Raw genomic sequence first — 13456 nt, forward strand, 5'->3', positions numbered from 1 at the left:
GCAAAGTATCCGTTCCGCTTCGGGTGATGACCATACACTGAGGTCTTGGGTACTTGGGTTCTTGAGGTTCTTGAGTTCTTAGCTTGCAATCGGTGTTTGAGAAGGCTTTTCTCTTACTCGAGATCGACTCTTCCCTGTGGGGGCACCCCCTTGGCGGCCTTGCGCTCACACCAAAGTTGCTTTTTCCCACCTCACGTCGATTGGCCAGCCGCTAATTGCATGGTCCGCTCTCAATGAGTGAAAAGAGGAACAAGTGTAGGCTAGACAAGCCCTTCTTTCTTGGGTTACCTGCCACTCTTCAAAAACACGCCGCTCTCAATGAGTGAAAAGAGAAACAAGGGGAGGTTGGACAAGCCCTTCTTTCTTGGGTTACCTGCCACTCTTCAAACACACGATTAGGAATTGACACGCCCAAATAGACTTGGGTTACGTGCGACCGCAACAAGCAATTTTTTTTCCTGTGGTTCTTTTCTTGAGTGATACAGAACACTGCCAAAGAGCTTTGCTACTGTTGTAAGGTGCAGCGGAAGTGAATGTTGATAGTGCTGAGGATGAGTGCACCGAACTGTGCTCAAGAGTTCCTTTTACTTACGCAAGGGAGAGCCTTCCGTTCTTAGAGAGAGTGCAAGTGCAATTGTAGGCAAAACAACTTTGACAGTAGCAATCCTGCCACCAAAACCTGCAACATCCTCAACATCGCCCATATCCTTAGAACCAGGACGTACACCAATGCCCTGCACAATATTCCAAACGCCCTTCGACACAAGAACATGTTGCATCATATAAGCCCCATTGGGTAATTGTCCCTATCCAATCTATCCTCAGCAACAAACATCTTGAACACATCTCTGTTGTTGTCAGCCATGGCAAATGCTGCACCTGATGTGAAAAGTTAAAACTGCCGAAAAGAGGAGAAACAAAGCGGGAACAACACGTGCTATATAACTTAAACCGTATAAGACTCTAAGGGACATGTTATGCAGAAAATGACAATGAGAGAGATTTTGGACTAAATGAGGAAATAGCCTGTGCAGTACTGCCTGTAGTGGAAATGGAGGCCGAAATCAGCTCAAATGAAAATTCTGAGCAGACCTAGCTGGAAGAGTTTACCCAAAGTATATGTCGATGTCACATGACACATCCCAACCCTATGTGTCCGTGGACAAGCTACACCACAGCAGGGACAAGCTACACCACAGCAGGGTTCAGTCAGTTTAGATTAGCAGTGATCTGGCACTTTTGTGAGTATTCGTAGACCGTGCATGCCGAGTCACTTAGCATAGATGCATATCCTCTGGTTGCACACAGCATGATCATCGGAATTCCCAGCAGAATCCATTAGCATCAGTTAGGGGAATTTTCCAGTGCATTTAGCCTATTTTCCTAATTTTGGTTATTTTCACTTATTATTTTTAAGTGACTTTCCAACAAAAGTAGGTAGGGCAATTTTGCTAAGTTAATATATAAGCAAACCCAAGTTAGCACTTTCTGGCAGAAGAGGCAGCATGAGCTTCCCGCTCAACAGGCAACTTCTCAGCAGTACGGTAGTACCCCTCAAGGACCCCTAGCGTTTTCTGTTCCCAGCAGTAAAACCTCATCATTGGCGTTTCCTCTCTTGCAATCATCACCATCAACCTCAGTACCCTAGCGTTAGCAGATTGTTGCATCTTCGCCAACCCCATCAGCCTTGTAGCGATTTTGCTCACCAACAGCCTGGCCTATGCAGTGTTTTTACTAACGCTAGGCATCTGCATCAGATTAGCCATTTTCAGCATGGAATAGACCTACAACAACCAGCGTTTTTTCAGCCTGGTAAAAACGCAACTCAGCAGCAGCAAAATGCAGAATTCAGCAGTTAGATACACACAGTTTTCAGCAGATACACAGTAGCAGATCAGCCCCCAAGTTGGTTGCAGATGTTCCCCCATTTTCAGCCATAAAAACGCAGCCAAAACAGTCATTTTCAGCCACCGAAACAGTCCCCGAATTCAGGGATTAGAAGATCTCAGATTTCAGCCATCAAGCCGTCGTCGTCATCGGCATAGTCCCATTGCATCAGTCCATTGCATTCGCATTGTACACCTTTGTGCAATCAAAGTAGACCACTCTCGCCGACGAGAGTGGGGCCTTCAGAGGAGGGTTTTACAACCTCTCGGTGTCGTATCTCTTCTTTCTCCTTCTCTCAGTCTCATTCACTTGCACGCACAATATCCACTCACTTTGTTCGTGATCATAGCACTCTCCATAAGACGGAAAGCTCTCTCTTTCCCTAAGAACTAAAAGGAACCTTGAGCAATAAAGATCACTAATCTTGAGAAAATACAACATTCATTCTGCTGCACCTAAGAGTCGATCTGTTGACGCTCGCCAAAGCTCACAGAAATCGGAGAAAGTGAGCAAGCGTGTGCTGTAGCTATTGGCGACTAAGCCCGAGAGGACGCAATCCTGCTCCGATACCAATTGTTGGAATTAGGGCTACAGGAAAACACACACAGCTTGGAGAAGACGAAGGAAGCTCAAGGCACACAACAGAGAGTGTATTACTTAGTGTGCAATGGAAAGATAGATTGCCCTAGAGTGATGGGCGTATATGGGCGTTTATACAATGCACGGGGGAAAAAACATCCTAGTGAGGGATAAAATGCTTTTGCGGTCTTAAGTGTGCTCACACACATCACTACCACATGTATATGGTAACAGGTTGCTGAAGATGTTGGCTGCTCCTCTGCAAAACGCTAGGGCTGATTTGGGCGATAGCTGCAATCTGACGAAATGCTAGGTGATTGTTTCCCTTTATAGGTGAGTTTTACTGGCTATGAACTCCTCAAGGCCTAGGTAGGGCAAAACCTTTATCAAATTCCTAAAATTAACTCATTAAGATTATTTATTAATTAGTTTGATTGGGTTTAAGTTTTTGGGTGAAATTGTTGCACATCTGCCCACCTGGGAATCCGATTGACTTTAGGAATGGCTCGCTGGATTCCTCTAACTGTGTACAAACTATTTATGCATGGGACCGCGTCTGATGGGGCCCAAGTGGCATAAAGGCATTAAAATAAAGCAATCCCACACACAAGCAGAGACCTAATGACGTGGCAAATGTACGAACGTCCGCACTTTGCGTTGACCTGTTGACGTGGCAGCGTGTATGGAATTTCGTGTTTCACGCTGGCTTGTTGACGTGGCAACCTGTCACGTGCACATCTAACCCTATGTGCATGTGGACAAGCTACTTCATGACAAGGGTTCAGTTCAGTTCAGTCAGCCTAGCTTAGGAAGTGTTCTGGCACTTTTGTGAGTCTATTCGCAGACCGTGCATGTCCAGACACTTAGAGTAGATGCATATCCTCTGGTTGCACACAACATGATCATCAGAACCCATCAGGAGCATTTTTACAGTGCACAGGCCTATTTTCCCTATTTTAGCCTTTTTTCACTTCTTATTAATAAGTGACTTTGTTGGGAAACTGGGTAGGGCAATTTGACTCAGGCAGTATATAAGAAAAGCTAGCGCTAGCACTTTCTGGCAGAAGTGGCAACAGGGACCAAGTGTCCAACAGAGCACCTTCTCAGCAAGATTCCCCTGATAGCAAACCTAGCGTTTTTTCAGCATTGCAAATCAGCCCCAGCGTTTTGCATTTGCAGATCAGCCTGGTGATAGTAGCAAGACTCAGCAGATCAGCCCTAGTGTTTTTGCAGCAAGACACCAGATCAGCCCTAGCGTTTTTGGATCGGCAGATCACCTAGCGTTTTGTAGTTCCTTGGTGACAGATTCAGCCTTTGCATCAGCGTTTTCAGTTTTCAGCACATAGACACCGCAGAATAGCCCCCAAACCTTGCAAATCTCACTTTCCCGCAGCAAATCCTCGCCACACGGTGAGATCAGCCAGCGTTTTGCAGATTCAGACAGAAAACGCAGATTTCAGCATCTGCGTTTTCAGTGTGTCGTCGTTGCATCATCGTCATCACCGACGTCACGGACATAGAGTCAAAATTCAGTAGATACAAGATTTGTAGATTTCAGCCCTTAGCGTTTTCAATTTTCAGCCCGTCATCATCGTCGTCGACATCGTCGGCAAGACCATTGCATTCAGACCATGGTAGAGATTTGTGCAATCAATAGTAGACCGCTCTCGCCATAGAGAGTGGGGCCTTCGGAGGAGGGTTTGACAACTTTTCTGGTGTCGTATTCTTCTCTCTCTATCTCTCAGTCTCAGTACCTTCATTCATCGTGTTTATCCACTTTGTTTGTGATCACTTGCACTCTCTCACTAAAGGAATGGAAGGCTCTCCCTTCCGGAAGTAAAAGGAACCCTTGAGCACAGTTCGTAGCACTCATCTTGAGCAAAGTTCAACATTCACTTCCGTTGCACCTGACATTGGTAACATAGCTTTTGCAGTGTTTTGTATCACTCAAGGAAAGAACCACAAGAATTTTTTTGCTTGTTGCGGTCGCACGTAACCCAAGTTCTCTTGGGCGTGTCGATTCCTAATCGATTTTTTGAAGAGTGACAGGAATTCCAAGAAAGAAGGGCTTGTCCAGCCTCCCCTTGTGCCTCTTTTCACTCATTGAGAGCGGACCGTGCACTTAGCGGCCGGCCAATCGACGTGAGGTGGGAAAAAGCAACCTTGGTGTGAGGGCAAGGCCGCACCCCTCGGACAGTGCACTTAGCGGCCGGCCAATCGACGTGAAGTGGGAAAAAGCAACCTTGGTGTGAGCGCAAGGCCGCCAAGGGGTGCGCCCGTAGGGAAGAGTAGAACTCGGGTAAGAGAAGATCCTTCTCTAACACAGATTGCAAGCTAAAGAAAGAACCTTAAGAACCTCAAGGACTCAAGAATTCAAGAACCCAAGAACCTCAAGACCCCAAGTTCCTCGTGAACTTACGAACCCAAGACATTAGTGTATGGTCGTCACTTGAAGCGGAATGGATACTTTGTATGAAGGTGATGAGCATGAGGGTGGTAAAGAAGAATTTTCCCCACTAGGTGGTTTTTCGGACCCTTCCCCTTCCCCATCTACGCCATGGTTTGCACCAAATCCGATGGAGACTTTGGTCAAGTTGATGATGGACATGATGATACAACAAGAGGCGCAATGCGCCACCTTTGATCGTGAGCGGTTAGCCTTGGAGCGTGAGCACGAGCAAGCGCGCTTGGCAGCTGACGACAAAAGGGTAGCCTTGGAGCGTGAGCGTGAGCAAGCGCGCTTGGCGGTCGAAGACAAAAGGGTAGCCTTGGAGCGTGAGCGTGAGTGAGCAAGCGCGCTTGGTGGCCGAAGAAAGATGAGCGGCCTTGGAGTTAGAGCGTGAGGCACAGAGAGACCAACGCATGCAAGAGTTGGTTCTACAGGTACTCACCTCGAAGTCCGAGTTGGTAGTTCATCAAGTAGCACAAGCAGAGATTCGGATTCCAGCAACCGAGTCACAGAGAAGTTGACATTCAATAAGTATGACGGTAAGATGGATGCTATTATTATTCATTGTTGGTTGCATCAATTTAATGCTTACTTTGCGACAACTAAGAAGATAGGAAATAGCAAGCTTTTGACGGCAGCTATGTACCTTGCTGGTGATACCATTAATTGGTACCACGAATGGCAAGAGGCACAGTTGGCCGCGCACCTAGAAGCAGCCGACGAAGACGCGCCTCTTTCCTTCAATTGGGCCGAATTCCAAGACAAGCTCAAGGCGCGGTTTATGCCACCCCAGTACCTAGCACGATTGAAGGACGATTGGCGTAGTCTCAAGCAAAATGGTTTGTCTTCTCAAAAGCACGACACATGATTTGCATGATATAGATGTGATTATTCACAAACATGATGATTTGCATGATAAAGATGTGATTGTTCACAAGGATGATGGTTTAGTTGATACTTTGTCTAGTGAAGCTAACCTCATTGCAGATTCGATCAATCACGAAGAACCGATCTTGGCTCTCGAGTCGAGGTCTTAAGAACCCCCACAGGAAATATTATGTGTGCGCATGATTAGTCAACACGCATTGTTCGAGTGTTTCATTCGTGATGGTTTCCTGTATTTTAGTCACCGTCTTTATGTGATCCCTTTTCATAGGCATGCCATATTGTACGATGAACACGATTCACTCATGAATGAGCACGGATGTATGCGGATTACTCGTGAAAAGATGAAATGTTTGCACCCAAGGAATTCACATTCCATGTCTCTTCCTTGGCATGACACAATATCCGAAAGAGCACAAGAAGGATTGAGCATCAAGCATCGGCATTTCCATTGTGATTTGCTGCAGTTGATAGATTTAGATCAAAAAGACAAGTTTTGATTCCATTGTTTGCGTGTGTTTGATGAATGGTTTGGCACTCCGTCTATATCTTCATCTACATTGCATGCACAGTCTTTAAAGAAGACTAGAATTTTTCCAGTCACTTTACATGGAATGGGTATGTTCATGTTTTGTGTTGGAAGTGGTTTCATGAATTTTCATTCTCGGAGATTCTTGAAGAAGGTAGATGCATGACTATTGACGAAGTTGAAGCATTGAAGGAGCCACAGATGACTTTGTGTCGCTTTCGGCACGGCCCAAAGAAGCAAGCATTGCAAATATTTATGAAGTTCAAGTATCGCATGACCTACGCATCAGAGTGGGCCGGCGAAGAGTTCTTTTCAGGATTCATCCAGACGCTATTGGCGATCTCCCTCGACGCCATACAGTTCAGTACCAGTACCTCACTTTAAAAATGAGGGGATGTCACGTGCACATCTAACTCTATGTGCATGTGGACAAGCTACCTCATGACAAGGGTTCAGTTCAGTTCAGTCAGCTTAGCTTAGGAAGTGTTCTGGCACTTTTGTGAGTCTGTTCGCAGACCGTGCATGTCCAGACACTTAGAGTAGATGCATATCCTCTGGTTGCACACAACATGATCATCAGATTACCATTAGAACCCATCAAGAGCATTTTTACAGTGCACAGGCCTATTTTCCCTATTTTAGCCTTTTTTCACTTCTTATTAATAAGTGACTTTGTTGGGAAACTGGGTAGGGCAATTTGACTCATGCAGTATATAAGAAAAGCTAGCGCTAGCACTTTCTGGCAGAAGTGGCAGCAGGGACCAAGTGTCCAACAGAGCACCTTCTCAGCAAGATTCCCCCGGTAGCAAACCTAGCGTTTTCAGCCACCAAGAACCAGCGTTTTTCAGCATTGCAAATCAGCCCCAGCGTTTTGCATTTGCAGATCAGCCTGGTGATAGTAGGACTCGGTAGATTCCCTAGCGTTTTTGCAGCAAGAGACCAGATCAGCCCTAGCGTTTTTGGATCAGCAGATCACCTAGTTCCTTGGCGACAGATTCAGCCTTTGCATCAGCGTTTTCAGTTTTCAGCATATAGACACCGCAAAATAACCTCCGAACCTCGCAGATCTCACCTTCCTGCAGCAGATCCTCGCCGCACGGTCAAATCAACCAGCGTTTGCAGATTCAGACGGAGAACGCAGATTTCAGCATCTGCGTTTTCAGTGCGTCGTCATCGCATCGTCGTCGTCGCCGTCGTCATCATCATCGTCGACATCGTCGGCAAGACCATCGCATTTAGGCCATTGTAGAGATTTGTGCAATCAATAGTAGACCGCTCTGGCCATAGAGAGTGGGGCCTTCGGAGGAGGGTTTGACAACTTTTTTGGTGTCGTATTCTTCTCTCTCTATCTCTCAATCTTAGTACCTTCATTCACAGTGTTTATCCACTTTGTTTGTGATTACGTGCACTCTCTCACTAAAGGAACAGAAGGCTCTCCCTTCGGTAAGTAAAAGGAACCCTTGAGCACAGTTTGGAGCACTCATCTTCAGCAAAGTTCGACATTCACTTCCGCTGCACCTGACACAACCTGTATGAATTTTCGTGATTTACGTTGGGCAGTTTTCAGTGCCAGCTTTTGAGGCCATATGCTTTTGAGTGTGATTGCTTTTCATGTAACTGCTTTTCAAGGCCAAGGTCCTTTTAATATGTGCAGAGGGCTTAGTCTTTGGAACTCTTCCGAGTGAAGGTGCAAAGCGCGAGTATCGACATTGTAGTGCGTTCAAGTAATATAAAGAAATACCGAAAGGAGCGCCAATGTTTGGGGCCAGTGCTCTCTCGTGCATCTCTTTCAGTTCAATTGTTATGGAAGTGCTAAAAGTCTATTCAGTCTGTTCTTTTCTGTTGGCACATGGTGCCAGTTCCGTGATACTAATCTGATGGACTCTTCCGGATATGCGAATAGGCTCGCCAAATTGGTGGTGCTAATCCTCCTAGGATTCCAGACACTCCTATCTAGGGATAGGTGGAAAACTGGCTTCAGAAGTTGATGAAGCATGTCCACGTGGCACACAGAGCCATGTGCACGTGACATCCCCTTTTGCTTAAGGTGAGGTACGGGTACCAAGCTGCATGGCCTCCTTGTATGAGGCTAGCAATTCGGGATAGTCGATGAAAAATTCCTCGTCCGCCCTAGCTACTTCATGTGTCCCTAGATCCTTGAACTTTAGGAAGTATTGCCTTGCTTGCTTCTTTGTTCCATACTTGAATCGATGCAAAAGGATCTGTTCTGGCTACATAACTTCGGCTTCATGAATATTTCCGGTTGCTTCTCGTCAGGAACGCTCCTTGGAGGTTCAACGTGAAACAATTTAAGCCAAGAAACATGGAAAGCATTATGCATTGTCCAAGAAGGTGGCAAACGTACTTGCATGGAAACATCATTTACCTTTTTGACAATTGGAAACGGACCATACATACGAAATAAGAGTTTAGGACATCTCTTACCAACTTGCTTGAGAGGTTGCCTTATGATCCTTAAAATCATCCTCCTTGAATGAGACATGTTGTCGATGCTTATTAGCATGCCTAGAATAGGACTCTTGAGCCTTGCATACTGAAGCTTAACACTCTCGAGTACCTTCGCATAGGTTTTGACTAACACAATTAGCATCATTAATTTGGAAATAGACCTAGTCAACAAAGATTGAAAAGGTCGACCAAATGTTGCCTCATATGGAGTACGATGAATCGCACTAGAGAATCGTTTAGGATGCTTATATTGTTCCCACTTAGATTGTTTATCATGAACATATGCTTTGAGAACATCAAATGCCAACTGGTTGTGCAGTGAAAAGGCACCTTGAGGTGAACCTACTTTACAGATTCTTCTGTACATTTATATGATTGATTAGGTTTTTTAAGGGTCTAATACCAAACCCATTTTAAAATTATGGTGGTTTGTTTAAGGTTTAGGTTTGTATAACAATTATGAAGGCACATCATACAAGGTGCTTTAGCTATTTTTAAAGTACCTTTGTTAGGCTTATTGAAAACTTGACTTGCCTGATTTCAGGGGACTCTTCCTTTCCGACTGTTGGCCGCTGAGTATGGCGCTGATATCACTTACGGTGAAGAGCTCGTGGACCATAAAGTAATCAAATGCATTCGTGAAGTAAATGGTAAAGTGCTTTTTTTTTTAATTCGTTTTCAAATTTGGTATGACAAAGGCACATCAATGTGAGGAGTTTTGTTGAGGCATCCCTGTGTATTGTACATAGTTTATATGAAGAATTCTGTGTGAGTCTAGCATAATGATCAAGTGTTACTTATGAAAATTTCTTTTCTTTCAGAGAAACTTGGAACAATTGATATCATTGACAAGAAAACAAGAGAGGTTGTCTTCAGAACTTGTGAGGCAGAAAAGCAGCGCGTTGTTTGCCAATTTGGAACAGCAGATGCAACCAGAGCCTTGATGGCCTCTCAACTATTGTAAGTTCTCCTGTTCTTTATTTATGAGATGGGTGTAAGTACACCAAATCTCACTGGAAATTTGAGTTTTGCACATTGAGAATTTTTGATGAAGTCTTTTGTAGAAAATGTGTTGCATTCAAATTCCTGCCCCCACGGATTAAATGTGCGCGACGTCTGAGTACTGCACTGTATGCAAGGGAACACTATTTCACATGGGAAGGCTAGGTGTACTAAGCCAGGTGGGTGGCCGTAGTTGCACTCACATTCCAGGGAATCTGGAAACTTTAAAACCTTTTTAGAAGTGTTTCAGTTTTTGAAACATGTTTCCTCTTAATGTTTTATTTGGGAGGGGGAGTTCTTACCAGTAATGAAGGCTGAAAAAAAAAGAGACATCGAGCTGTGGGTTTTTGTCACCAAATTTCTCGTATCTGTAATGTGTTATGTGCATCCATTATCAGGTGGGAAAACCTGTGAAATTCCCCCAGAAGACCATCAATATAGGGAAAATCTGACATGTTCTAGGTCTTTGCACAGTCTGAAACTTCTGAAAATATTTCAGAAGGTTTTGAAATGTATATTTTGAGATTGCAATTATGTATGTACCCTCCATCTTTCAGGTGCCGTGATGTGGCTGCCATAGACTTGAATATGGGGTGTCCAAAGTCATTTTCCATTAGTGGAGGCATGGGTGCAGCCCTTCTTTCTCACCCAGAAACTGCACATGACGTAATATATTTAATTTTTTGCTTTTTGTTTCTGTACCATCTCTCTCTTGGATAAGCTTTCATATTTACACAATTATTTTAGATTCTCACCACGTTAAGGAGAAATCTTGAGATTCCTGTGACCTGCAAAATTCGTCTTCTTAAGACAACTGAAGCTACCGTTGAGCTGGCAAAAAGGTTGGAGAAAACTGGCATTTCTGCCATTGCAGTCCACGGCAGGTCAGGAGTCTAAGGTGAAAAATTTAGCAGTGCAAAATATAATAAAATGACAGATTACTGTTTTTTGACTGTAAAATATCTGATGTCTTGATTAACTAACAGAAAGGTTGCGGACAGACCCAGGGACCCTGCACAGTGGGATGGAATTGCAAATGTTGTATCAGCTTTGTCCATTCCTGTGATTGCAAATGGTGATGTGTTTGAGTATTCGGACTTCCATCGTATACTAGCAGCAACAGGTGTGCAACAAACTTCAAGTTCTGGCGCTTTTGTTTTGACCCCCTGTTGGCAGAAAATGGAAGTTTGTGTGTGCGTGTGTGTGCACGTGCGTGCATGAAAAAGTGGATTGTGCATGCGTGCGTGCGTGCATGTGTGTGTGCGTGCGTGGATTGGGTTATGCAGCACTTGAATGCTAAATTACGTCACTTGAATGGAAGATTGTGCATGCGTGCGTGCGTGCATGTGTGTGTGCGTGCGTGGATTGGGTTATGCAGCACTTGAATGCTAAATTACGTCGCTGGAAACTATCCACATGGCCTTTACAAGTTCGCTTGCGAATAGTTCAAAGTATCTCGATGGCTTATTTTCAGTTCTATTTGCCATTGCCATTGTTGCATTGGCCTCGCCATTGTCTCGCTTCTCTTATGTCATCGATTTTGTCTCATTTGTGGTGAACTAATGCTCACAAAAAAGGCCTGTGTTTGATGTCGATGGGGAAACTTTGCACTCCCAAGAGTTTTGGCAGCCTCAATATCTTGGAGTGCACCGGCATGTTCTTGCTAGTAAAGCTATGTTGTTGCTTACTCTTGTGCAACAAACTCAGCCTTGGGCTCTTATGCTTGACGGCTCGTGTCGGCATGTTGTTACTTCCTCCTTTGGTCGTTGGCAATCATCTCTTTGGAAGGTCGTGTTTGGCAAGATGGAAGGACACATTCGTAGATGTCCTGTTACTTCCAGTTTGATTTTTGCTTGGAAAGATGTTACAATTCATTTATCATGGCATGGTCGACAGCAACGGGAAGGAATTTGCGTCGACTGGAGAGCCTTCATTGGAGTCGGGCATTCTCTCTTACTTTGGTCAACCGTTCGTCTCGCCAGGAATACTCTCTCTTGTCGTGGCCGTCGAGTGGTTGGTGATGTGGTTGATGAGGCAGGTTACGCTTTTCTGTTTTCCCTTGCCACTAGACGCTTTGGTTTGGGCATGCATTACCGTCAGCTCTGGAGAGAGCTTCAACGCATGCTAGTTGACTTTTTGCCTGTTCCGTCTTTGGTTGATGGTGCTCGCACGTCGGATTGATTTTTCAGGGACACGCCCTTTGAGGCTATGTCTACTAGTAAGGTTTATGCTCTTCTTCTACCATAGCCCTTGATTGCTGACCACTGTAATGCCCTATGGTCAATGCACAAGTCTGATACCTAGTGGAAGAAGCCACTCTCTGCCCTCTGGAAGAACCGCTTGCCTTTGAAAGAGCGATTGTTTCTCTGGAGATGTTTGCTTGAAGTTCTCCCGGTGGGCTCTTTTCTCAATGCACCTCATGTATGCTCTTCTTGTTGTGTTCGTTGCTCAATTGCGAAAGAGACTGTTAGTCATCTGCTCTGGGATACTACATTACTAGAGGTTTTCTCCGTCGCATAACAGCATGTATGTGCCTCCGTTTCCCCTCTTTGGCCTTCCACAAAAGGTTTTGGGCTTTTGGCATTTTCCCGCCTTTCTTACAGATATGTGGTCTTCTTTATGTGGGTCAGATTTTGGGCTTAGTGGACCTTATGGCAGCAACGTAACGGCTACATGTTCCTTCGATGTGATGCAGACCCTTTCAGTTTTTCAAGCTTTCCCTTAGGCAATATTTACATTTTGCCTGGGAAGTTGGTGATATCACCATCAACTTTCCTATGAATGCTTTTAGTCCTCTTTCACATATGAACACTTCTATGTTCATGCTTTTGTATATGATCCTTTTTGTGGGTTTTCCTCGCCTCGAGGTTTCCCACTTGTAAATTGATTTTTTTAAAAAAAGTGTGCGTACGTGTAACAGGGACGGGCAACACGTGCCAAGGAAAAGAACAGACTGAACAATTTTAAGCACTTCAAATAACAATTGAGCTGAGAGAGATACACGACACACAACACACTAGACGGGGAGTGGCGGAGCTCCACCCCAAGAGAGCATTGGCCCCAAACCTTGGCGTCCTTTTTGGTATTTCTTTGTATTGCTTCAACTGAGTACAACTCCCATGGCTCTGCTGTGCATGATGCATCCCTCGCGGGTAGACTGCCAGAGTGAGAGTCCATGGGTCATATTTAAAAACCCCTGCCTGGCCTCTAAAAACAGTTTACATGAAAAGCAGTCAAACTGAAAAGCTTCTGGTCCAAAAAACAGGTGTCCAAAAGCAGCCAGCGCCAATTGCAAAAATCTGTACATCCGCGACGTCAGCACCTGCGGCGTAAAATGCGGAATTCCGTATTGTTTGCCACGGCAGCTGACATGTCAACGCAAATTGTGGGGGTTCCGTACAGCTGCCACATCATCAAATTCTACGCAAGAGATTGTGTGCGCGTGTGATCCCTCTTTATTTTATTGCCTTTAGGTCACTTGGGCCCCATCGGACGGGGTCCGGCAAGTTGGTAAAACTTCTTCTGCCGCTTCTCTTTAGGGTTTAGGTCTCTTAGTCGGGAACTGCAGGTTGGCTTCGTTCTTCAATGGCTTGACACGTTAGCAATTTGTGACATCCCCCCTTGCTTGAAAGAAAGAAATTGTTTGCGATTAGAGC

The 13456-nt window shown here is 44.9% G+C and overlaps 1 protein-coding gene across 1 annotated transcript in view; it reads left to right on the forward strand.

The window, feature by feature from the left end:
- LOC147440044 (Aldolase-type TIM barrel family protein) overlaps window positions 1–13456 on the forward strand; it is a 36887-nt gene that overhangs the window by 5724 nt on the left and 17707 nt on the right. The window contains exons 2-6 of the mRNA XM_086484451.1: window positions 9343–9448; window positions 9620–9758; window positions 10358–10466; window positions 10548–10684; window positions 10787–10923. Coding sequence (XP_086340577.1) covers window positions 9343–9448; window positions 9620–9758; window positions 10358–10466; window positions 10548–10684; window positions 10787–10923 — 628 coding nt within the window. The remainder of the gene's footprint in view (window positions 1–9342; window positions 9449–9619; window positions 9759–10357; window positions 10467–10547; window positions 10685–10786; window positions 10924–13456) is intronic.

Source organism: Adiantum capillus-veneris, chromosome 16 (assembly GCF_014529385.1).
Source record: "Adiantum capillus-veneris isolate H3 chromosome 16, ASM1452938v2, whole genome shotgun sequence".
In the NCBI taxonomy this organism is placed as follows: domain Eukaryota; kingdom Viridiplantae; phylum Streptophyta; class Polypodiopsida; order Polypodiales; family Pteridaceae; genus Adiantum; species Adiantum capillus-veneris.